Source organism: Lichtheimia ornata (assembly GCF_029851405.1).
Source record: "Lichtheimia ornata isolate CBS 291.66 chromosome Unknown scaffold00099, whole genome shotgun sequence".
NCBI lineage: Eukaryota > Fungi > Mucoromycota > Mucoromycetes > Mucorales > Lichtheimiaceae > Lichtheimia > Lichtheimia ornata.
This window is the reverse complement of record NW_026695419.1, coordinates 68,618-93,664: the sequence shown is the minus strand read 5'-3', so window position 1 is coordinate 93,664 and position 25,047 is coordinate 68,618. Positions and strand designations below refer to the sequence as shown.

Sequence of the window (25,047 nt, the reverse complement as noted above, 5' to 3'; positions counted from 1 at the left end):
ATGTTGGATCTTTATTGGGTATGATGGATAGCCTGAATACAACACTGAACAATCCAAGTGAGAAAAATCGAATAGGGTTGCATGTTGGTGATCTGAGATATCGTAAACGCCACTATCTTTTTCAGCCTTGTAAATTCAATCTGAAGGTTGTTGTGCATCGCGTCTGCCATATTCATAGCATGCATTGTGTTCAAATCACACTTGAGTTCCAGTAATTGCAATGTCGCATGATGATGGATAATAAGAGGTGCGATATCATCAAGAGCAAATAAATGCCTCGAGGGCGCAATGGAAAACGTCACCAACCCTTGCTCTTCATGTTGCTTATACTTGGTCCTTTGGATGTAAACAATTGGATGATCACCATATGCCAAATGCCGAATAGCTGGTAACCATGTGTCATCCACCGTCAATGTCCTTGAGCTGTTTACGATGGCCATATTCAATATCTTCAAACCGGGCAGGTGATGCTGCATCATGATCATATGCTGATTACCAATCGTTCCTCTCACTTCCTGGAGCTCGAGCGTTCGTAGCATTGGATACGTCTCCTGGAGACCTGAAATGTCGATTGCTGCTTGGCATTTCAAATACGCCAAATTGGGACACATTGTCAAGATGTGCTGTAGTCGAAGAGTCTTATCGCCTTCCATGAGAATGGGGAGTTTTCCATATGTTAAATGCGTAAAACGTGTGCCGATCATATCCAATGCTTCGATAAAGTTGTCATCTTCAAGTCCTAGTGTAGATGGTAAGTGTATGCATTCAATGAGACAACCAGCCCATGATAAACGTACGATTAAATGTCAATGATGTCAAGCTTGTGAAGCGATACTTTTCCAAAAGTTGACTGAACGGCACCTCGACATCGTAAAATACAAGCGAACGTGCATGGCTGAATATCTCAATCACGATAGAACTGGTTTCTTCCAAAGGCTGCGTATCCTTCACAACAAGTCTTAGATGATCGGATGCCATGAAACGATGCCACCAAGCCCTTGACACTGTGACATACTCACGTTGCTTATCGAATTGCTCATCGTTTCGCTCAACAATGAGTAGCTCTTGGATGATACGAGCACTGATGTCCATTGGCAAGTCGCATATGAAATCTCTACGCTTTTGACCTTGTTGGATGGCGTTATCTTTGGATGTCGTGATGGTGCCATATAATGGATCACTTGCGTCAACATGTTCGAGTGCTTTGTCGTACACGTGAGCTGCTGCAACATGTCGTCCTTGTTCCATATGAATGTATCCCTGACATAGGTAACCGAGTGCTGATGCTGGATTCATCTGTTGCATGGTATTTGCCGTCTCCAAGGCTTTGGCAAATTGGGCACAAGCAACGTACGATCGTGCTCGCATGTTGAGTAGATGGAGTCGAAGTTCAAGTAATTCGTTGTCAATGGCGAAGGTCTCCTGAATGACATGGGCATGTTGACCTCGAGATGCTGAAGCGCGTAGGTTGTCAAGAATCGCAGAGTCTATTGAGCGGGTCATGGGTGCATTAAAAAGGAAGAGAAAGAGACCGCGAAACAACAAGCAGCACATCCAGCACGTGATGTGCTGCAGAACGTTTGTACAACGTGGCATGCATATCTGATTCCATCTTTTTTCATAGTCCCATTGGCTCCTTTATTATCGCCTTGCGGCTTTCAATCAATAAAAGTGAATGTGTATGCCTCATTGTTTCCATTCGTGAGGGAAAGACACTTCTTTAAATCATCATCATTGTGTAACATCGGTTGCTGTCGGAAAGGATGGTCCGCTCTTCCGATGCTATTGCTATCACGTTGGAAACGCGTTGCCATGGAATCAATAAAGCAAATCCTTTTTGGACGCAATGGTCGATCTTTTTTTTCGCTTATGGATCTTTATATATACAACAATGCACGTGGCCAATGTGGATTGTGTTATCATCATCTCATGGCTGAATCATCATCCTAGCATGATGTATCATCATGAGAACCAACGCATCCATATTGGTTGCTATTATGATTTCAGTGACCTACTGAAACCATTGGATAACCCATCTTGTTCCACCACAAACTAGTATCATTGATCCTGTTTTTATTGAGGTGAGCATGTTTTTATCGAGGTGAGCATGTTTTCGTTCGCGTGATGACCATTTTTCCCATTGATGTAGCATGCTTTATATGGTGACCATGTTTTGTATCTCTGGACTGATCCCTTTATTGGATAAATCATAAAACTACAATAATACAACCAGCAATTCCCATCATGCTCCAACGTATCCTAGCAACAAGCGCTCTTGCCATACCTATCATGTCTTCATTTACATGTACGATATCGGTTTGCGTGCTTACATGTAATAAACCTGGTCCTTTTTCAACAGGTCAAAGCCCATCATCCATAGCAACCCGCATCATCATGAAACGGAAGGATCACCAGCAATCATGTGTATACTGCATTGAATATTACCACGTAAGCTCCATCCATTTTAGTAGTCTTCCAATATTGCCTTCACTACAACTTCGTATCGACAGCCACTTGGTGTCAGGTCTCATCATTCTGATACACGTCCTTCGCACCAGGTCTCACTTTACCATCTCCATTGCCAATCGCTGACGGAATTCGCACACTTCTTGAATGGGCCCTTGTCAATGTAAGTACATTGTGTTGTTGATACTTGTAATAGTAAGCAGGGTATGTTGCTGAAGTCGTTCCTTGGATTTGGCAGAGAAAAAGATAGCTGGGTTTAGTTGATTAGAATGGGGTCAACAATGTCAAACTAAGAACACGGCTTTGTGTCACCATGACCCCCTTCAAGACGATACATGCACCAACCACGAAAGGGTCCTTTTTATCATGCTTATATAATAACCTTTTTTTTATTACTACATTGGCTTGAAAAGGGGAAGTGAACATCTATGGATAGCAAGTATAGTGACTGGTAAATAAATTACACACTTCCCTTGAATGCAAGCAACTCCTTGTACCTGTTCTTTTCTATGTCTGACGAGTATTTTTGGCCCGACGTACGTCAACCGATCGCACTCAGCGCAAGGCACGGTGAATGCAGCAAGGTGGTAGAGGATTCGTCTATCCAGATTCAAGAGTGCTTGACACGATTGACCAGCCTACTTCACGAACGCTCATTGGCACTCTTGAAATGTGCGCAGTTTGACACGGCCATACGCGATGCAGACGCCATTCAAGAACTTGACCCGAGATCGACGCTTGGTTACCTTGTGAAAGGAAATATCTATGCATATCAAGGATGTCATGATATGGCTTTGAGCGAGTATGAGGAAGGGCTCTATATGAACAAGGATGATCAGCAACTCCTAAAAGCCAAAGCCGAGGCAGCGACCATGAAAGAGAAGCGCGTTGATTTCATTTCCAAGCTACCTCTCGAGCTTGTATCAAGTTACATTGTCCCTTTGGTGGTGAATGGCTATGAATGGAACAGCCAATATCCATGTCCTTATCTTGATGTATCCAACACGTGGCGCGATCGATTCTCTCGTGCAAGCTTGCGTTATCTTTTCAATGATCATGGCAACAATGGTTATCCTGCACAGGCTCTTTCGTTATTGCATCGTATTAAGTCATTGAGGGTCTTCAATTATAAACCAGGGTCGGATTTAGCAAGGTTATTACATCGTGGCCATTTTGTCTCGTTACGTTCGATGGAAATGACTGGTGAGTAGTCAATGCATGATCGTTGTCATGGCAACATGTCACTCATACTCTTTCGTTTTTTAAAAAGACACAGAGGCCTCAAATGGAATTTATACCTTTGTATGCCCACGCCAAACGGGAAGCCATTTGGTTGACTTGAGGATCACATCACAAGCAACAGTGAGCATGGTGGATGTTCTTGAGTCATGTCCAAAACTTGAATCCTTGAAGTTAAGCTGCAATGTGGGGATCGATCTTTTATCACAGCCATGGCAACTATCACCAGCCCTTGTGCACCTGGAACTTACTCATTTGCGGAGACCAATCCTTCATGAACATGTGCTTGCATTACAAGCGCATTGTCCATCGCTCGAGTCACTTGCGCTTCATCCATGTCATGATTCCACGTTCTTTTCAAATTTACACCAACGTTGGCCTGGGATGAAACAACTACTTATCAGCACTCAAAGGAGGATCACCTGGAATATCAATTGGAAGGGGAAACCAAATACACCACCAGGATTATGGAAATTGTACATAGACGACTTGGATGTACAACATTACAATCCCCACGACATCCACAACATCGTGGTGAACAATTGCGAGACGCTCGAGACAATGTTCCTTACAGGAAGCACGCAACAAGAGTTCCCTGCACCGCCGCCGTCAACAGTACAATTTACACGATTGCAACGCATGTATTATTGGTCAAGGACATCACCTCTCTTACCCTGTCATGGATCATGGATACCCTCTCATGCACCTGTTCTTGATGGTGTCGATTTGAATCATGGTGCACTTGCAGGATCGCAAACGCTGATAAACATCCTCTGCAATTTACGACATCTTCGGTCACTCGCATATCGTTCAAATAGTGGGTGTACCACTTCGCATATTACCAAGGTTCTCAAAGCACACGGCAACATGGAAAATGGCCAATCTAGCCTGATCGACCTGACACTTGCTATGCCGGCAAGCCTGATCATGAACAAAGGCCTGCAAGATGCCATCTGTGCATTGAAAAATCTCACTGGATTATCGCTTGGAAGATTCAAAGACACAATGAACGCTACGAATTCAATGGAATTGTTCATGCGGCTTGCTAGACATTTGGATGCATTGCGTGTTCTGGATATCAAGATGAAGACGGATGGCTTGGATGATGGTGTCTTGATACTATCAACGCTTGGTAATCTTCACACCGTGACCTTACGTGGTGACCAGCTTTCGAATACTGGCCTCATGCATTTCACAAAATACTCAAGGTTACTAAATCTCACTCTCTACAATACCATGCAAACGAAATTCACAAGTGACTTTCAGATATTGGAACAACACATTCCGGGAGTGCGTGTATACACGTACAAGATTCAGTAGGATGATACATAACCCTTTATATATCCCGTTACGTGAATAAATGCTCAAAGTCATTGGTCAATTGTCATCTTTGTAATCTATCAAATACATCGCGCCACATACATTGAATACTAGCCTCTCCTATTACATGTACAATACGCATAGCTATTATAATTATGGGGCATTATTTCAATTGAAGGCTTCGATCGATTTACTTATGTTGTGAATCCTAGCTAGCTAGAGGGATGACGACCAAAGAGTCTCGATAGCTATATTCATACTTGAAGCGCTTTCCCAATATTTGCTCAGCATATACCACATCACAGCCACGTCCGTCAAAGCAAATGTTCCCAGCGATGACCATTGTATTCAAGGATCCAGCATGGTGGTAGACAATGTAACGTAAACCTGCTTCATACAGTGTACCATAATTATGGGGCATTATTTCAATTGAAGGCTTCGATCGATTTACTTATGTTGTGAATCCTAGCTAGCTAGAGGGATGACGACCAAAGAGTCTCGATAGCTATATTCATACTTGAAGCGCTTTCCCAATATTTGCTCAGCATATACCACATCACAGCCACGTCCGTCAAAGCAAATGTTCCCAGCGATGACCATTGTATTCAAGGATCCAGCATGGTGGTAGACAATGTAACGTAAACCTGCTTCATACAGTGTACCCCTCTCCAATCCATATGATGTGAATTCAAGTGTATGCAATCGTAGTCTCGCCAATGCAGTAAATAAAGCCGTTGTCAAATTCAAACCCGATTGTGTTTTTAAGGTGATCCTCTCCAAATGGGTGGCTCCTTCAGTTAAGCCTTCCAAGGCGTCCGAATCGATGTATGTACATAAAAACGTGATTTATCTAAGGTATGGGATGTTGGCTATGGCCGAAAACAACACCGAACCTTTGTTGATGCTGACATCGTATTGGCTCATGATGGGTGTCATTTGCAGGGAGATGAACCGAAGTGTTGTATGTTGTGAGGCGATATCAGCAAGTTGTTAAAATACACCAACCGCTTGGTCACAGAGAGTATCCATATACCGAAACCAAATCCGTATACGTTTCAAGTTGATCAAGGATGCGAATGATGGGATCAGCACCTCCGGCCATTTTAGCGATGTTGGTGATAAATCCAAAGCTTCCAGTGTATTGCAATTCTGATGGATGAGTCGACTTGGGAAAAAGGTGGACTTCATAGGGTGTGAAAGATGCGCATGTACCAGTCGCAAGTACTTGATTCCTCTTTGATACATAAAACTTTCTGCATCCGAAGCATGAATCGAGAGCCCTCGTAAAGAAACACCATTGTTGGATCGCGACTCCTCCTCCTCCTCCTTGTGATCACCCTGATCTTCATCATATCCTGTGATGGGTTGAATGGGTCCTGGCGTATATTGCTGTTGATAGTACAAGTGTCGTAATCCTGGCAACATGATGCCAAAATTGCCTTGTTTCCATCCATATCCCCTTCCTTGACCACCGCCAAAAGCTTCGAATTCGGAGAATCCTTCAACACGTTGTAGAGGTTGACAATGCTCATGTCGTGACAATCGCCCAGATCCAAGTACTGTAAAGAGGTGGTGATGGATGGTGGAATATCTGGGAAAGGACAGTCGGATGCTATGTTGGCAGATGGCGAAACACGAGCGATCGTCATGGACACCATTTTTGGGCAGTGATAGATAATGCTTCGGATGAATGCTGATGACAATGAAATCATGGAAGGATGAAGGATCTTCAATTGAGAAAGGTTCGGCAACCGTGACAAAAAGATACCCAGCTCTTGATCGATACAACCATGTTCAATATCTATACCCTATCATCAATACCACACCTACTATCTATCTATTCATGGGTCCACTTACGTAATGTTGAAACATTGACAAAGTAGCGTGGTATAAGCTCGGTCATCATCCAACGGCTCTTGTAAAAATCAGAGTAATGCTCCAATGCAACAACTTTTTGCAAAGATGCCCACGTGTTCCAATAGGCTGCTGTATAGCAAATGGTCGTGGTCGTTTTTCAATACAAGGTGAGCAAAGCATGCGCTTGCATAATGGGGAACCGATTGTCGCCAATGTCGAGAAACAAGCATGCATTCGAGAATGTCATTGCGTGCCAACAGTGAAAAGGTCTTACAAAGCAAGTCGAAGGAAAGCGCCTTAATAATGGTGGGTTGTTCAGAGTGAGTCGTTATTGTATGAATAAAAGCTGATCAAGCGTGGAGAGGAAGTAAAACAAAAGTGCTGGACAAAGAAAGCCAGATGCATGCAGCTGTGTTACACAGGCCACCCATGCGTGGATGATGAACGCAAAATAGGATGGAATTTGCCAATGCGATACACTGAATGCACCACGATCTGATATAGTATCCTTGGTCCCATAACATCCCCTTTATTTCCATAACCAATTCCAAGATGGCATAGACATGCAGGTGCAAAAAGCTAAATAAACAAGTGATTGGCCCCTGAAAACATGCATTGAGATGTGAGAAATGTATCTGCATTCATTACATCTTGCATGCATTTGAGGCATGAATAAGCCAACCTTTGATGCCACTCAATGATATGACCCGTACGTTGCTTATTAAAACCTTGGTCATTTTGTACCCATTCGGAGGTATCGATTTACCAATGACTTGTATCTTATGCTGATGACATACCCTTCGCCTATAGATAGGATCACCACTTGCATGAATGCATGTCGTGTAGCATTGAATCATGTCGTCTTTATTAAACGCATTTGTCTTATGATGGGTCATTGCAAACACGGTTGTGAAGCCTTTAATGTATCACGTGGATCAACTATCTTCCTAATGTGGCAAAGGAAAAAAGGGGCCAATGGATAGAGAAAAATTAGGTAGTACAATCACCATGAGTCGTTTTCTTTGTTCAGCTATGGAAGACCTCTTTTGGGTGAATCTCTGTCAACCGATCCCACTCAGCGCAACTCACCACGAATGCGACTCCATTGTCACAGAATCCACTACTCGAATTCGACAATGCTTGACACACTTGACCAGCTTGCTTGCTTGAAGAACGCTCATTAGCACTCTTGAAATGGGCTCAGTTTGACATGGCTTTACGCGACACGAATGCCATTCTGACACTTGACCCGACATTAGCCCTTGATTACCGGTCATACTTATGTCACCTGCAAAGACACCTTTCAAGTGGCAAGTGGATAAACAGCTATTGATTTCCATGACTTCGACTCGGCACTCCAAGATGCTTGACCACTTTATCAGTTTTATCCATCAATGACAACAAGTCTCACGCCCAATCCGATATAAACACGGCTGTTGTCACCAACACTATCACACGCCCTTCTTTCTTCTACTTGTATTGATCATCAATGGCGTCTGGTAAGTCTCAAGGATTGCCTTTATGTGAATCCCAAAATGAGAGTACTCATGCCATTCATCTATATAGCTCACATCATTACTTTACGCTGTGTTCCTTGGTGAACCCTTTGGGGTAGGGTTAACTATCACTTGTATATTAAAAGGATGCCTAGACTGATGGGAAAGTTGAGACTCCTTTGTAGGTGACAAAAGCACATGCTTGGTTGCATGCTGAAAGGGAAGCTATAAGCTTACTGTGGCCGACAACAAAAAGTGATTGAGGTGTTTGAACAAGATCTCAATATCGAATCGGGAATGGATGATGATGAACGACAACACTATCAGTATTTGTTGGATGCAGCGATGATACAACAAAAAGATGTCGATTTACCGTTCCCCGTAGTATCCACCAGCATTGTACCGTTATTGATGGATGATGAACGGTGCAACCTAAGAAGATCATGTCCGTATCCACAAGTTTCAAAGAGTTTTCGAAGAGTTGGCGTGAACGATTTGGACATGACAAGCTGTGCTATGTGATCGATGACAGCGAACCGTATCCAACTCCGGTTGTTTCTTCTAGCGACAACATTCATTCTATGGAGATCAGCAATAACAATCCACATGAAGATTTCCTATGTTGTGACAGCTGAGGGCTTTACGGCGAATGAGGATTGGAGGTGAGTGATCTACCTGTATATAATCAACACACTTTACTCATCCCCTCTTTTAAAAGGCATTTCGCCATCGAATCAATCCCATTTCCTTGCTTCTTTAAGCAGAATCCGTCAATCGTTGCATGACGTGGATGTCGTTGTTACCAGGGACGATACTGAATGTATGCCATATCATGGAACGATGCCTAAGCTTTCAAGGCTCCACGGACAGGCGCGTTCATTGCTACAACATTAACCATCATTGCAATCACTCACGCTATATTCATGCCATGGTTCCAATTTCCTTCCAATGATACAACAGCATGTCGTTCTTCGCCATCAGCACGCAAACGACAATCATCACTCCTCCACTACCACTACAACACAAAAACGACCCACATGTACTATCCAAGATGAGAATTCTCAGTATTACAACGGCCATCCTTATATCACCTACAAGAGATCATCTTTCAAGCAGCAGGTGGATTCACCAATGATTGATTTCCCATCACATCCAAGATGGTTGACCAGTTTATCAGCTCGATCCATCATGACAACAATTCCCACGACCACTCACATATGAACAAGACTGTTGTCACCAACACTATCATACGCCCTTCTTTCTACTTGTATGCATACCATCATCAATGGTCTTTGGTAAGTCTCAAGGATGGTCTCTATGCGATTCCGTAAATGATGGTGCTCATGATGCATTCATCTTTTTTTTTGTTGTCATCTATAGCTCACTTCATTGCCTTACCGCTTGCTGTGCTCATTGCTCCTAATGTCATTTGGCTTTGTTCCTTGACGAATCCTTCTTTGTGGTAAGTATGACCATCATCTTCGTTTGTATATCATTAAAAGGGTGTTTTGTACATTTGTAGGCAAAGGGCAACCCCTCCAGAGCTATGGCATTTGGAACTCCTTTGTTGGTGACAAACGTTCATGCTATTACAAGATCGAAGATATCCGACCATTCATGATGACCCTTGAATCAGCAGCAATTGTGGTCGGTACTTTGCATGAGGATCCAGATCCACCAGCAGCAATCCAATTTCCACAATGACGACATCTACATTGTCCGTTGCGAGCACCCAATTATGCGGATGGTGGATACCGTATCATGCACCATCAATGGAATGTGTGGATGTCGACAACAACTCCTTGAAGCGATCTGCCACGTTACTCGAAGCACTTTGCAGCATGGCATCGACCATGACGTCCCTCGCACTTAATCCGGATCAAGGCGACGTTGAGCCTGTTTTCCAATTGATTCAAGCCATGGGACGCCATGCATGCGTTCAACAACTCGTCCTTGCTAGTGGAGCATTCGTCAGGGATTACTTCGAGATGAAGATTATGACCATCGTCATGAAGCCAATGACCATCATGATCGGCAAACTGAGACTGCTCAAACGTTTGTCACTTAGACAAGGGATGATGGCATTCAGGTGTAAGCCTTTTATTGATACGATACTTCATCTTGCTACCCATTGCTGTCACCTATGTGAAATGGACATTCAAGCCCATGTGCAAGATCTCGATACTGGGGCACTGGTCCTATCTACATTGGATCAGCTTGAAAGCATTGGACTCCATGTCGTGGTCGGATTTTGCTGTTATCAAGTAAATGGAAACGTGATGTGGCAATTGCGACCAGGTAAGATTCTTTAATGAGAAGAAGAACAAGGTATCTAATATCTATGGGCAGTTCCCATATAATCGAGCACGATGCCCTACGTCTGTGTGACCTATGATACATCATCGGGATTCTTGGACACGACACTCCCTGCTATGGATCTTTCTGCTTGTGGTATTATGGCTTTGGCAAAGCTTCCTCGATTACAGCATCTCACCCTTTATGGCACCGAGCAGCCGGAATTACAGCAAGCGTTGGAAGATTTCATGACGTGATCATCGAGCAAAAGATAGGATGATGTTGCATACATATATACCCCTTTTTTTAATGTTGATATGAAAATATATACAAATACCATCGACTCATTGCTGCGTGGATGTTGTGTCTTAGAGAATCATGCAAATGCAGTTAGAGATGTTCATGTGCATCATCATCCGCTTTATTGTGTAGCTACATTGTACTACTAATCTCATCCTTAGCGCAACGTGAGACAATACCGTCTTTTTCTTTTTGATAAGATTGGGTTGAAGGATTATGGTAAAATGGAAGATGGTGCTGTATGTATTTCCAAGTAAACGAGAGATAATACAACCTATTCGCTCCTTCACATCCCATCATCATCGATATACGTTTTCTGACGTCATGGGAGATCTTTTGTTATGTATGTATGGTAATCATGTGTGCGTATCCAGGAAGCATTTTAGTATTACTATGGCATGTGTGATTGATTAGCTGATAAAAATTCAAAATGATCCTATCGACATGGGCGGTATTAGGGAAGCGTTTCTTTGTAGCTTCCATCTTGTGCTTAGAGCACTCCGCTTTACGTGTTGCATGCATTTAACATATACAACGTATGTCCGTAGAAGACTGAGATCAGAAATCTGCTTGCTAAACGAATATGCAGGGGTAGGAGCAAAGCTACAACCCGATCCGTAGCAGCAATATGTATATGCGATCCACAAGCATTAGATGATTGTGAATGTATGGCACCTCTCTCCCCAATGACTTTGATTGACCAGCCAAAGGATCCATTGCAACCACTAGTATGGATTGGCAACTGAATCTCTTGTCAAAAGAGCTGCATCCCGATGTCGCGCGTTGCCTGGCAACCATATCCATGATGATACCCGCGGTCTCCCTAAAAGTACGAAGAACTCCTTTGCTTGTGGCATATCCCAAGTGGACGATCCACCAAAAAGATGAGATGTCGAAAATAGCACAAATCCCGCAAACCATCATCTTGCAACCATCATTTCTTGTTTAAACGCTTGTTGCTATAGGTAATAGATGCGGGCTTTACGTACACACACGTATCATGATGATGGTCCAAATAAGCTTTGATGCGTATTTGATAATGTTACGATGTGGTAATCTTGATGGGCAGCATGCATGAACTTTATATTACCAAGCGTATTTTAAGGAGGATGGAGTTTTCTCTCTACAAGCTTATAGAACCAGGGGGTTCTTTCCTTTGTAAAACTATAAAAGATGCCCTATTGATGTTCCCCATTATCAAGCTATCATTTTCTCTGTACTACTTTTGATCCCATGCATTTCTCGTCATCCCTCATTGTACTCGGTGCTGCGTTTCTATTTGGCGTGATGGCTGACAGAAAACCACTAACCCCACGCGACGGTGGTTTTCACTCTGACCCACACATCCAGTCTCGAATCGAGGACTATTTCAATATGATCGGTGATGATAACGCCAACAAAATCAGGAAGACATGTTATTCACAATGCGAACAAGAGACCGAAGGCTATGATCATTGTTACTTGATGTGCATATCAACTGAGGCGCGTAACATAGGTGTAGACCCACCCCCGTTTTGAATGATAGATAATAAGGTCTTGCATCCTTGTTGGTGACACACGTCTGATTTTATCACACATGAACACATCCTTTTGCGTCAATCAATGTTAACGTAGTTAAAGCTTGTCATTATTATTCAATACACACTACATGATGGATCATTGCATATGTATTGTGAAACATTTATCCTATCACGTGCATTCTACAGTGGCAAAGAGAAAAAGGGGCGTGGTAATTTGATCTCAGGGCGGCAATCGGTTCACTTTTTGACCAGCTATGCAAACCTCTTTTGAGTTAACCTCTCGCAACCGACTCCACTCAGCACAACTCCACGAATGCGTCCCAATTGTCACAGAATCCACGACTCGAATTCGACAATGCTTGACTCGCTTGACCGGCTTGGTTGAAGAATGCTCATTGGCACTCTTGAAATGCGCTCAGTTTGACACAGCCTTACGCGACACGAATGCCATTCTCAAAGTCGATCCGACATTAGCCCTTGGTTACCTGATAAAAGGGAAGCTGTACGCGTATTATGGCTGACATACCTTTCAAGTGGCAGGTGGATTTATCAGCTGTTGATCTTCCATGACTTCGACTCGGCACTTCAAGATGCTTGGCCACTTTATCAGTTTGATCCATCATGACAACAATACCCACGCCCCACTCACATATAAACAAGGCTCTTTGCACCAACACTATCATATGCCCTTTCTTTCTACTTGTCTGAATGTCATCATCAATGGGCTTTGGTAAGTCTCAAGGATGGTCTTTATGTGATCCCAAAAATGAGGGTACTCATGATCCATTCAACTTTTTTTATGTCATTTATAGCTCACATCATTGCTTCACGCTGTGTGTTCTTTGATAAATCCTTTGGGGAAGGTATAACGATCACTTGTATGTTAAAAGGATGCCTAGACTGACAGGAAATGGAGACCCCTTTGTAGGTGGCAAAAGTACATGCTTGGTTACCTGCTGTAAGGGAAGCTATACGCGTATCGTGGATACCAACAAAAAGCAGTTGCCATGTTTGACCAAAGTCCCAGTATTGCACGTGAAATGGATGATGGAGAACAACAACAACACTACCGGCAGCTAGTGGATGCAAAGGAGGATGTCGAGATGATATCTCAAGTGAGGCTCGGTAAGATCCTTTCATGAGAAGAAGATTATGGTATCTGATATCTATGGATAGTTCCCCATGACGATTAGGGATGTACATGTCCTACGTTTGTGTGTGACCTATGTAGGATATATCATCGGGATTCTTGGATTTCGTCAGCAAGCTACCATTGGATGTTGTAGCCACAAGCATTATACCTTTGTGGATGGATGATGAAAAGTGGAACCGAAGAAAACCATCCCCGTATCTACAAGGATCCAAGAGTAGGCGTGAGTGATTTGCACGTGACGTGCTGTGCTATGATGATGTTGACAACAGCAAGCCGTATCCAGCTCTGGTTGTTTCTTTATCTTTGTATGGAGACCTCCAATTACAGTCCGCTGGTCGTATGATCGAGGAGGAGCTGATGTATGAGGATTGGAGGTGAGTGACCTGCTTTATCCCCCGTACACTTTACTCATCTCCTCTTTTAAAGAAGAGCGTTTTATCAGCCAATGGCCTTTCTTGTTTATGCAAATTCGGTGCATCGCCGTATGCGTTGGAGACATCGTTGGCAGAAAGAACCATGTTGGATATACGAGATATCATGGAGCGATGATGGTGAAAACAAGGATGCTGTCGCCATATCACTTTCTTCCATTACATCATCTTTTCATTCCTGTTAGCTTCAAGCTCATGTTGCTGTGAGTACCATGATGGATATCCCCCTTTGTTCTCGATCCTTGTAGTAATGCTTGTGTTGATCTTTAGAGCTTTTTTCATCATTATCCTAGCTTGTTGTCGTCGCTATCATGATGGTATTTGGCTCTTTCATAAAGGTAAAGCCTAGGTATCGCGACGGATGAACCACTTGCTCATATTCCTTTTGACGTAGCTACACCTCCAAGCGATGTATCTGGAAAATTAGATTAATGGGAACATTCTTTCGGATTACATGGAAGGTTTTGGTGGCGGCGTATTGTGTGATGCATAACGTAGTCCTTTTGCTTTTCGTTTTTCTTCGCTTATGATTAAAATCACTCCGTTTCTATGGTTACGTAAAATGGCAATGGTTCCTTTCCGCAGCTGTTGTGATCCTCGACGTAACGCACAGCTAATTCATCATATACAGGTCATTACATCCACAAATAGTTCGGCTGAAGAAATGGTAATGATAACCACTTCAAGGAACCAGCCACCACGCTCCTAAAATACATGCAAGGTGGTATAGGAGGTGGGCCGTACATAATCGCCTTCTTCTGATTACGGATTTCTGGTGCGCGTACCTTTATGCAGGGGGGGGGAAAGCTAAAACAATGGGCGATTGACCCCCGAAAAAAATAAGCAATTAGGAGTAGCAAATGCACCTGCAATCCACACATTCCGCATGCAGTTGTAAGTTGAATCATCACGAACGCATGTACCATTCCGCTACTTATAAATCATCTGTGTCAGATGTTTGCTTATTAAAGGTTGGAGTTTTTATTGCATTTCCTATTACCACGACTTCTGTTTTGACAGTAATGGTTACCCCATGTATGAGACTTTATACCCTCTAAAGCAAGATCGCCTCCTGCATGCATGGTCGTCGTTGTGGCAACCATCCAAAAGTCGGTAGATTTCCGAAGAAAGAAAGATGATCTCACGACAGACCCAGCCAATTGGTTGTAGCGAATGAAATAAGCTCATACACCCACAAACCACACACCAAGAAACAACACACATGCGTACAGTACCACACCAGCTCCTTTCTTCTATGCTTTGTGATTTGCAATGTTATATCCAATTCGCACATGTTTGTACTCTCCATCACCCAAATCATCGTGACAACTTTTAGGGAGGTACTTTATTACGGGCATGTAGCATTTGAAGAGCCTCTTTTTAAGGGGCAGAGTGTTTCTCCATAAACTTATGGCGACGAAGGAGAGGTTGCCTTTGTAAAGCTATAAAAGATGCCCTATCCCATTTTTCAATCCGTATCGCCCTCAAACGAAACCATGCATTTCTCGTCACCTCTCGCTCTAGTTGCTGCTGCCTTTGCCCTTGGTGTAATGGCAGTCGGAGAAACCTCATCAGGACAAGGTGGCGCTGATCCTAATGCTGCTACCACCGATCCGACTACACCACAAGCAGGGAAAGAAGAACCTAAGCTTGATACTAAGGCTAAAGCATTATGCGACAAGCATTGCCCCGACCTAGGACTTCAGGATATGAGAGACGCTTGTATGAAGCAATGTATAGCTTTTTATGATCCTCTATTCCGCCAGTTAGCCTAATTTCTCTTGATACCATGAAATTAACGGCAGTACACAAGGCGGCCAGATCATTGGATTACCTGTTATGATACATAACCATTCTTTACATCAATGTAGCAGCGTTCATAATGGCTTTTATTAAACGTACTTCTTATTATGATGGGCTATTGCTTATACGGTTGTCAAATCTTTTGTGTATCACGTGTATCAACTATCATCCTAATGTGGCAAAGAAAAAAGGGGGCCCAATGCGTAGGATGGATGACTTGAGCAAAATTAGGTAACACAGTCGCCATGCATCGTTTTCTTTGTTCAGCTATGGAAGACCTCTTTTGGGTGAATCTCTGTCAACTGATCCCACTCAGCACAACTCATTACCCATGCGACACAATTGTCACAGAATCCACTACTCGAATTCGACAATGCTTGACACACTTGACCAGCTTGCTTGAACAACGCTCATTGGCACTCTTGAAATGCGCCCAGTTTGACACAGCCTTACGAGACACGAATGCCATTCTCAAACTCGATCCGACATTGGCGCTTGGTTAGCGTTCACATTCATGTCACCTACAAAAAACACCTTTCAAGTGGCAGGTGGATTTATCAGCTATTGGTTTCCATGACTTCGACTCGGCACTTCAAGGTGCTTGACCACTTTATCAGTTTGATCCATCAATGACAACAGTACCCACGCCCCACTCGCATATAAAACAAGGCTGTTGTCACCAACACTATGATACGCCCTTCTTTCTTCTTGTCTGAATATCATCATCAATGGCCTTCGGTAAGTCTCAAGGATGGTCTTTATGTGATTCCCAAAATGAGGGTACTCATGATCCATTCATCTTTTTTGTTGTCATTTATAGCTCACATCATTGCTTCACGCTGTGTTCTTTGATGAACCCTTTGGGGAAGGTATAACGATCACTTGTATATTAAAAGGATGCCTAAACTGATGGGAAAATCGAGACTCCTTTGTAGGTGGCAAAAGTAGATGCTTGGTTACCTGCTGAAACGGAAGCCATACGCGTATTGTGGCCGACAACAAAAAGCGATTGAGGTGGTTCGACCAAGGTCTCAGTATGACACCGGGAATGAGTGATCATGAACAACAACACTACCAGCATTTATTGGATGCAAACGCAATTGCAATGATGAAGCAGCAAAATTTCATCAACAAGTTACCGTTGTATCGACCAACGTTGTGCCGTTATTGATGGATGATGAAAGGTGGAGCCTAAGCCAGCCATGTGGGTATGTGCAAGTATCGACGAGGTGGTGTGAGCGATTCGCACGTGGCAAACGGTGCTATGATGTTGGCGACAGCGAGTCATTTCCACAGCTCAGGCTGTTTCTTTATGCGACAGCGTTCATGCGCAATTGAAATCCGCATGGGGACTTTGGTTTCGTAGGAGAAATGGGTGCTTTACTGGGTATGACAATTGCAGGTGAGTGTTCAACCTTTATATAATCGACATACCTTACTCATCTCCTGTTTAACAAGATGTCGCATCAGCAAATGGAGCGAATTTCCTCGCTTGTTCAAGCAAAATCGGTGCTTCTTAGCATGACGTGGAGATATCGTTGACGCAAGGAACTATGTGGAATGTACGCGATATCATGGAACGACGTCCTACGCTTTCAAGCTGATTACTTACCAGGTGTCGAGTGCTGATTTGATATCAACATTGCATCCCTATCGACACTTTATGCGACCTATGCCATCCCTTGTCACCCTTGAACTTTGCGAGTTGCGTCATCCATTCAACCACCAACATGCGTGTTCATTGTTACAACATTATCCATCATTGCAATCACTCACGCTATATTCATGCCATGATTCGCATTTCCTTCCAATGATACATCAGCATTGTCCTTCTTTGCAGCATTTGGTGATGAGTACGCAAACATCAGTGATGATGCCTCGACAACCATTACGGCACAACAAATGCAACCAACATGGACTACGATCCTTTTATGTTCAAGATGAGAATGCTCAGTATTACAACGGGCATACTCAAGTGGCAGGTGGATTTATCAATGGTTGATTTTCCATCACTTCCAAGATGCTTGACCACTTTATCAACTTGATTCATCATGACAACAACTCCCACGATCACTCACATATAAAGAAGGCTGTTGTCACCAACACTATCATACGCCCTTTCTTTCTACTTGTCTGCATATCAACATCATCAGTGGTCTTTGGTAAGTCTCAAGGATAGTCTTAATGCGATCTACAAGATGATGGTGCTCATGATGTATTCATTTATTATGTAGCCCACGTTGTTGCTTTAGCACTTGGTGTGCTCATTGTTGCCTAACGCCATTTGGTTTGCTCCTTGATGGATCCTTTCTTTGTGGTAAGTATGACCATCATCTCCGTTGGTATATAGATAAATGTTATTAAAAGGGTGCTTTGTACATTTGTAGGCAAAAGACAACCCCGCCCCAGTCTGGGAAATGCGAGACTCCTTTGTTGATGACCAAAGTACAGTACATGCTATTGCAACATCGAAGATATCCGACCATTCATGATGACCCATAGTGCAACCCTTGAATCAGCAACCATCATGGTTGGCACTTTGCAAGAGTATCCAGATCCACCAGCAGCAACACATTTTCCATAATTACAACATCTACATTGTTCGGTGCGTTCACCCTATGGACCATCTTTATTTGGATATTGGATACCATATCATGCACCATCACTGGAATGTGTGAATGTCAACAACAACACCTTGAAGCGATCTCCCAGGCTTTGCAATATGCCATCGATCATTACGTCCCTCGCACCCAATCCCTAATCAAGGTGACGTTGAGCCTGTTATGCAATTGATTCAAGCCATGGGACGCCATGCATGCCCTCAAGAACTCGACCTTGCTAGTGGAGCATTCGTCAGGGATTAATCCGAAGTAAAGATTATGACCATCGTCATGAAGCCAATGACCATCATCAGCACTCCAATGACCATCATGACCGGCAAATTGAGACAGCTCAAGCGTTTGTCATTTGGACAAGGGATGATAGCATTCAGGTGTATGCCGTTTATTGATGCGATGCTTTTTGCTACCCATTGCTGTCAACAATGTGAAATGGACATTCACGACCGTATGCAAGATCTCGATACTGGGTCACTGGTCCTATCTACATTGGATCAGCTTGAAAGCATTGGACTCCCTGCCATGGATCTTTCTGCTGCTGGTGTTATGACTTTGGCAAAGTTCCATCGATTACAGTATCTCATCCTTTATGGCACCCAGCAGCGGAGATTGCAGCAAGCTTTGGAGCTGTTACAACAACCCATCCCCAATTGCATATATCATGGCGTGATTATTAAGCAGAGATGGGATCCTATTGCATATATGTATGTTGTATCAAGCAAGAAATAAAGGTAGACAAAACGTCAGTGAGACGAAGATAAGGATTGTATTTAAAATAAGCTCGATACATGTGTATTTATATTCTATGGAGTGAAACGATAGCTGAGATGAGACGACGGTAGATGCACCATTCATGGTGCGGTATTAGATCTGCTAGGCTGTTAGGTAATACTAAAGGTTTAATACTACGAAAGCAACGGCGAGGTGCCAACATCACTGAATCAGCTATTAGGGTAACATGACATGTATGTTAGCATAGTTGATATCTTGGCTTTTATTAAACGTATTACGTATCCGGATGGGCCATTGTATACATGCGTCCATTACGATGATGAAGCCTTTAACATGTCACGTGCATCAACTATCGTCCTAATGAGGCAAAGGAAAAAGGGGGCCCAATGTCGTTTTCTTTGTGCTTCTCCACCTATGGAAGACCTCTTTTTGGTGAATCTCTGTCAACCGATCCCGCTCATAGCAACTCACCACGAATGCGACTCGATTGTCACAGAATCCACGCTTCGAATTCGAGAATGCTTGACAAGCTTAACCAGCTTGCTTGTAGAACGCTCATTAGCACTCTTGAAATGCGCCAAGTTTGACACAGCCTTTACGCGACACGAATGCCATTCCGGGACCTCCATCCGACATTAGCACTTGGTTACCTGTTGAAAGGGAAGTTATACGCGTATCGTGGATACCAACAAAAAGCAGTTGCCATGTTTGACAAGGTCCCAGTATTGCACGTAGAATGGATGATGGGGACCCACAACGACATCAGCAGCTATTGGATGCAAAGGAAGATGCCGAGATGATATGTCAAGTAAGACTCGGTAAGATTCTTCCATGAGAAGAAGATTATGGTATCTGATATCTATGGATAGTTCCCCATCACGATTAGGGATGTACATGTCTTACGTTTGTATGTGACCTATGTAGGACATATCATCGGGATTCTTGGATTTCGTCAGCAAGCTACCATTGAACGTTGTAGCCACAAGCATTATACCGTTGCTGATGGATGATGCAAAGTGGAGCCGAAGAAAGCCATCCCCGTATCTACAAGTATCCAAGAGTGGGCGTGAATGATTTGCACGTGACGTGCTGTGCTATGATGATGTTGACAACAGCAAGCCGTATCCAGCTCTGGTTGTTTCTTTATCATTGTATGGAGACCTCCAATTACAGTCCGCTGGTCGTATGATCGAGGAGGAGCTGATGTATGAGGATTGGAGGTGAGTGACCTGCTTTATCCCCCGTACACTTTACTCATCTCCTCTTTTAAAAAAGAGCGTTTTATCAGCCAATGGCCTTTCTTGTTTATGCAAATTCGGTGCATCGCCGTATGCGTTGGAGACATCGTTGGCAGAAAGAACCATGTTGGATATACGAGATATCATGGAGCGATGATGGTGAAAACAAGGATGCTGTCGCCACATCTCTTTCTTCCATCACGTCATCTTTTCATTCTTGGCACCTTTAAAGCTCATGTTGCTGTGAGTACCATGATGGATATCCTACTTTGTTCTCGATCCTTGTAGTAATGCTTGTGTTGATCTTTAGAGCTTTTTTCATCATTATCCTAGCTTGTTGTCGTCGTTATCATGATGGTATATGGCTCTTTCATAAAGGTAAAGCTTAGGCATCGAGATGGATGAACCACTTGCTCATATTCCTTTTGACGTAGCTACACCTCCAAGCGATGTATCTGGAAAATTAGATTAATGGGAACATTCTTTCGGATTACATGGAAGGTTTTGGTGGCGGCGTAATGTGTCATGCATAACGTAGTCCTTTTGCTTTTCGTTTTTCTTCGCTTATGATTAAAATCACTCCGTTTCTATGGCTACGTAAAATGACAATGATTCCTTTCTGCAGCTGTTGTGATCCTCGACATAATGCACAGCTAATTCATCATATACAGGTCATTACATCTACAAATAGTTTGGCTGAAGAAATGGTAATGATACCCACTTCAAGGAACCAGCCACCACACTCCTAAAATACATGCAAGGTGGTATAGGAGGTGGGCGGTACATAATCGCCTTCTTCTGATTACGGATTTGTGGTGCGCGTATCTTTATGCAGGGGGGAAAGCTAAAACAATGGGCGATTACCCCTTGGAAAATAAGCAATAAGGAGTAGCAAATGTAGATTCATCACATGCTGCATGCAATTGAAGTTGAATCATCACGAACGAATGTATCATTGCCGCTACCACGTAAACCACCTGTGTCATACGGTTGCTTATTAAAGGATGGTGTTTTTAATACATTTGCGATTATCACTACCTCTGCTTTGATGGAAATGGGTTCTAACATCTACGAGAACTTATACCTCCCTAAAGCAAGGTTGCCTCCTGCATCAATGCATGTCGTTGTGGCAACCATCCAAAAGTCGATGGATCTCCGAAGGAAGAAATTCTCGTTATACATCCGGCTATGGCTATCAACTCGTTCATCCATGGTTCATGAATTGCGATGTTAGACCCAATTCCCAAATGTTGATGCTCTCGATCTCCTAAATGATTGTGTGTATGTAACGTTCCAAGAGCCTCTTTGTAAGGGGTAGGATGTTGTTCCCCAGAAACCTATGAGAAAGAAGTGGATGGTTTCTCTGTAAAACTATAAAAGATGTCCCATCCCATTTTCTAATCCGTATATCCGCCTGTTAAAACAACCATGCATTTCTCGTCATCACTCGCTCTAGTTGCTGCTGCTTTTGTGCTTGGTGTAGTGGCAGTTGCAGAATCCCCATCACAAGGTGGCGTTGGTAATCCTGATGCTGCTGCTGCCAGTGGCTCTACTAAAACCCAAACAGTCGAAGAATATTTCAAGCTCCATGATAATCCTCAGCTTCAAACATATTGTGAAAACAGGTGCTCTGATATGCCATATACTGCTGACAAACCTGATGACAAAGACGGTTGTTTGAAGTACTGTATTACCACCAATGCTCCTTTCCTTGGCCTTCCCGCACCCAACTTCAATTAAAACCAAGATAGCAATAACGGCTGTACACGAGGCGTCAACAGTATTGAATCAGCTATTATGATAATTATCACCTGTAGCTTTTATTAAACGTACTACGTATCATGACGGGCCATTGCCTACATGTGTGAATTACGATGGAGATGACACTAAAATGTCACGTGCACCAGCTATCGTCCTAATGTGGAAAAGGAAAAAGGGGCCAATGCATAGAGAAAACTATGTAACACAATCACCAATGCCCAGCCTGCGTCGTTTTCTTTGTTCAGCTATGCAAGACCTCTTTTGGGTGAATCTCTGTCAACCGATCCCGCTCATAGCAACTCACCACGAATGCGACTCGATTGTCACAGAATCCACGCTTCGAATTCGAGAATGCTTGACACGCTTGACCACCTTGCTTGAAGAACGCTCATTCGCACTCTTGAAATGCGCTCAATTTGACACAGCCTTGCGCGACACGAATGCCATTCTCAAACTTGATCCGACATTGGCTCTTGGTTACCTGCTGAAAGGGAAGCTGTACTCGTATCATGGCCAACAACGAAAGGCGATCCAGGTGTTTGACCAAGGTCTTACTATGGCAGGTGGAATGGATGATGATGAACAGCAACATTATCAGCAGCTATTGAAGGCTAGAGCAGATGCAGAGATGATGCAGCAAAAGGGTATGGATTTCATCAGCAAGTTACCATTGGATGTTGTATCGACCAGCATTGTACCTTTGTTGATGGATGATGTGATTTGGAGCCAAAGAAAGCCATGTCCATACCTGCAAGTATCGAGGAGTTGGCGTGATCGATTTGGTCGTGGCAAACTGTGTTATCATATTTATGGCAGCAACCCGTCTCCAACTCAGGTTGTTTCCTTATCCAACAGCGTTCAATCTTTGGTGATTGACAATTACAATCCACAAGTTGGCTTTCATTTTTCGCGCCAGCTGAGTGCTCTACGGCGTTTGTGGATTTCAGGTGAGTGGGTCTACCTTTATATACACAAAACACCTTACTCATCCTCCCCTTTTTTTACAAGGCATTTCACCACGCAATCAATCGTATTTCCTGGTTTCTCTAAGCAGAATCGGTACATCTTTGGGTGACTTGGAGATTTCATTGACACAAGGAACCATGTTGAATGTAGGGGATATCATGGCACAATGTCCTCACCTTTCAAGGTTGATTACCTACGGGGTGGCGAACGGCGATTTGATATCAACATTACATCCATATCCACACTTTACGCAACCTATATCATCCCTTGTCAGCCTTGAACTCCGTGCATTACGTACTCCAGTGAACCATCAATACGCGATTTCATTGCTTCAGTATTATCCTTCATTGCAATCACTCGTCCTGTATCCATGTCGTGATTCTCGCTTCCTCCAAATGATATACCAACATTGTTCTTCCTTGCAGCATCTGGTAATCAGTACGCAGTCGAGAATGACAATACTTCCACAACCATTACAGCACCAAGACAATCAACATGGACTACGATCCTTGTGTATTCAAGATGAAAATGGACAATATTACAACATGGAAGACATTCGACAATGCATGATGACCCACAGTCTTACACTTGAATCAGTCACCATCATGGTTGGCACGAGGCGTGAGGATCTAGATCCACCACCAGCAGTACAATTTCCACGACTACGACATCTACATTGTTCATTGGGTACATCGGGTGGACCCCCATTATTTGGTTGGTGGATACCTTATCATGCACCGAACTTGGAACATGTGGTTTTGAAAAACACATTTTGGCGATCCCCCGAGCTTCTTGAAGCCCTTTGCAACATGTCACAGATTCGATCCCTCGCACTGCATGCTACTCATGGTGCCATTCCACCTCTTTTACGATTGATCGAAGCTATGGGACGTCATGGATGCCTTGAGGAACTCGTTCTTTCTACTGAATCACCCTTCATCACGTACACTACGATGATACACGCGATCGGCAAATTGACACATCTCAAACGCTTGACGCTTGGAAAAGGGATGATACCATCCAAGCTTGAGGAATCCAATTATATGATGTTCCACCTTGTTACCCATTGCCACCATTTGTGTGAATTAGACATTCAAGCCCGTATGCAAAATCTCGATATGTATTTGCTGGTTCTATCTACATTGGACCATCTTGAACGTATTGCATTCCTTGGTGTGGACGTTTCTACTTCTGGTATTAAGGCTTTAGCGAGATTTTCTCGGTTACGGCATCTCACCCTTTATGGATTCGAGCAGCCAGAATTGCAGCATGAGCTGGAGCGATTACAACAAACCCATCCAATGTTGAACATATCATGGCGTTATCTTTGAGGGATGATAGAGTGCTATTGCATAGACATACACCTTATAAATGTTATGATGCAAATATATATATAAATACCCATACGACTCGAGCCTTATGGTAGTGTAAATGTTGTGTGTTGAGAATTATGCAGATACATCCATACGTGCCAGTATCACGTGCATCATTCGCTTTATTGTATAGCTACCTTGTGCTGCTAACGGTATCCTAGTGCAACGTATGACAATGCCGCCATCCATCTTGTAAAAAGATGATAATCCTTGTCATTGATGTGGATTAGGTTGAATGATTATTGTATGCCTAGGGAAACGATGATCCATGTAATCGAAAAACGACATGTTAGATTCATGTTATGTAAACGAGCCATAATGCTCATACGTTTAATGCATACCTGATGATGCGAAAAATAGACCTTTCGCTACGTAGGGAGGACATGTATGCGCATCCAGGAAGCATTTTAGTACTACTAAGCTATGTGCGTTTGATGAACTCATTATAAATGCAAAGCGATCCTATAGACATAGGCGGT

The 25,047-nt window shown here is 43.2% G+C and overlaps 13 protein-coding genes across 13 annotated transcripts; 11 read left to right on the top strand and 2 right to left on the bottom strand.

Moving 5' to 3' along the window:
• Positions 1 to 11: 11 nt before the first annotated feature.
• O0I10_011768 (uncharacterized protein) lies at positions 12 to 1,503 on the bottom strand (the record flags this gene model as incomplete). The annotated part of the gene is made up of 2 exons (XM_058491731.1): positions 12 to 739; positions 798 to 1,503. The coding sequence occupies 2 exons, from the start codon at positions 1,501 to 1,503 to the stop codon at positions 12 to 14; spliced, it is 1,434 nt and encodes a 477-aa protein (XP_058337536.1).
• Positions 1,504 to 2,975: 1,472 nt separating this feature from the next.
• O0I10_011767 (uncharacterized protein) lies at positions 2,976 to 5,025 on the top strand (the record flags this gene model as incomplete). Its single annotated transcript, XM_058491730.1, has 2 exons — positions 2,976 to 3,669; positions 3,737 to 5,025. The coding sequence occupies 2 exons, from the start codon at positions 2,976 to 2,978 to the stop codon at positions 5,023 to 5,025; spliced, it is 1,983 nt and encodes a 660-aa protein (XP_058337535.1).
• A 990-nt stretch (positions 5,026 to 6,015) lies between these two features.
• Positions 6,016 to 6,450, bottom strand: O0I10_011766 (uncharacterized protein; the record flags this gene model as incomplete). Its single annotated transcript, XM_058491729.1, has 1 exon — positions 6,016 to 6,450. The coding sequence occupies one exon, from the start codon at positions 6,448 to 6,450 to the stop codon at positions 6,016 to 6,018; it is 435 nt and encodes a 144-aa protein (XP_058337534.1).
• Positions 6,451 to 7,914: 1,464 nt separating this feature from the next.
• On the top strand, positions 7,915 to 8,900 carry O0I10_011765 (uncharacterized protein; the record flags this gene model as incomplete). Its single annotated transcript, XM_058491728.1, has 3 exons — positions 7,915 to 7,942; positions 8,040 to 8,165; positions 8,611 to 8,900. The coding sequence occupies 3 exons, from the start codon at positions 7,915 to 7,917 to the stop codon at positions 8,898 to 8,900; spliced, it is 444 nt and encodes a 147-aa protein (XP_058337533.1).
• A 1,178-nt stretch (positions 8,901 to 10,078) lies between these two features.
• Positions 10,079 to 10,690, top strand: O0I10_011764 (uncharacterized protein; the record flags this gene model as incomplete). The annotated part of the gene is made up of 1 exon (XM_058491727.1): positions 10,079 to 10,690. One exon carries the CDS (start codon positions 10,079 to 10,081, stop codon positions 10,688 to 10,690), a length of 612 nt encoding a protein of 203 aa, XP_058337532.1.
• A 57-nt stretch (positions 10,691 to 10,747) lies between these two features.
• On the top strand, positions 10,748 to 11,067 carry O0I10_011763 (uncharacterized protein; the record flags this gene model as incomplete). Its single annotated transcript, XM_058491726.1, has 2 exons — positions 10,748 to 10,926; positions 11,046 to 11,067. The coding sequence occupies 2 exons, from the start codon at positions 10,748 to 10,750 to the stop codon at positions 11,065 to 11,067; spliced, it is 201 nt and encodes a 66-aa protein (XP_058337531.1).
• A 1,139-nt stretch (positions 11,068 to 12,206) lies between these two features.
• On the top strand, positions 12,207 to 12,491 carry O0I10_011762 (uncharacterized protein; the record flags this gene model as incomplete). Its single annotated transcript, XM_058491725.1, has 1 exon — positions 12,207 to 12,491. The coding sequence occupies one exon, from the start codon at positions 12,207 to 12,209 to the stop codon at positions 12,489 to 12,491; it is 285 nt and encodes a 94-aa protein (XP_058337530.1).
• Positions 12,492 to 12,747: 256 nt separating this feature from the next.
• On the top strand, positions 12,748 to 13,014 carry O0I10_011761 (uncharacterized protein; the record flags this gene model as incomplete). Its single annotated transcript, XM_058491724.1, has 1 exon — positions 12,748 to 13,014. The coding sequence occupies one exon, from the start codon at positions 12,748 to 12,750 to the stop codon at positions 13,012 to 13,014; it is 267 nt and encodes an 88-aa protein (XP_058337529.1).
• A 2,559-nt stretch (positions 13,015 to 15,573) lies between these two features.
• On the top strand, positions 15,574 to 15,852 carry O0I10_011760 (uncharacterized protein; the record flags this gene model as incomplete). Its single annotated transcript, XM_058491723.1, has 1 exon — positions 15,574 to 15,852. One exon carries the CDS (start codon positions 15,574 to 15,576, stop codon positions 15,850 to 15,852), a length of 279 nt encoding a protein of 92 aa, XP_058337528.1.
• Positions 15,853 to 16,149: 297 nt separating this feature from the next.
• On the top strand, positions 16,150 to 16,383 carry O0I10_011759 (uncharacterized protein; the record flags this gene model as incomplete). Its single annotated transcript, XM_058491722.1, has 1 exon — positions 16,150 to 16,383. The coding sequence occupies one exon, from the start codon at positions 16,150 to 16,152 to the stop codon at positions 16,381 to 16,383; it is 234 nt and encodes a 77-aa protein (XP_058337527.1).
• Positions 16,384 to 19,644: 3,261 nt separating this feature from the next.
• O0I10_011758 (uncharacterized protein) lies at positions 19,645 to 19,869 on the top strand (the record flags this gene model as incomplete). Its single annotated transcript, XM_058491721.1, has 1 exon — positions 19,645 to 19,869. The coding sequence occupies one exon, from the start codon at positions 19,645 to 19,647 to the stop codon at positions 19,867 to 19,869; it is 225 nt and encodes a 74-aa protein (XP_058337526.1).
• Positions 19,870 to 21,896: 2,027 nt separating this feature from the next.
• O0I10_011757 (uncharacterized protein) lies at positions 21,897 to 22,208 on the top strand (the record flags this gene model as incomplete). Its single annotated transcript, XM_058491720.1, has 1 exon — positions 21,897 to 22,208. One exon carries the CDS (start codon positions 21,897 to 21,899, stop codon positions 22,206 to 22,208), a length of 312 nt encoding a protein of 103 aa, XP_058337525.1.
• Positions 22,209 to 22,476: 268 nt separating this feature from the next.
• Positions 22,477 to 24,526, top strand: O0I10_011756 (uncharacterized protein; the record flags this gene model as incomplete). The annotated part of the gene is made up of 2 exons (XM_058491719.1): positions 22,477 to 23,176; positions 23,238 to 24,526. The coding sequence occupies 2 exons, from the start codon at positions 22,477 to 22,479 to the stop codon at positions 24,524 to 24,526; spliced, it is 1,989 nt and encodes a 662-aa protein (XP_058337524.1).
• Between the last annotated feature and the right edge of the window lie 521 nt (positions 24,527 to 25,047).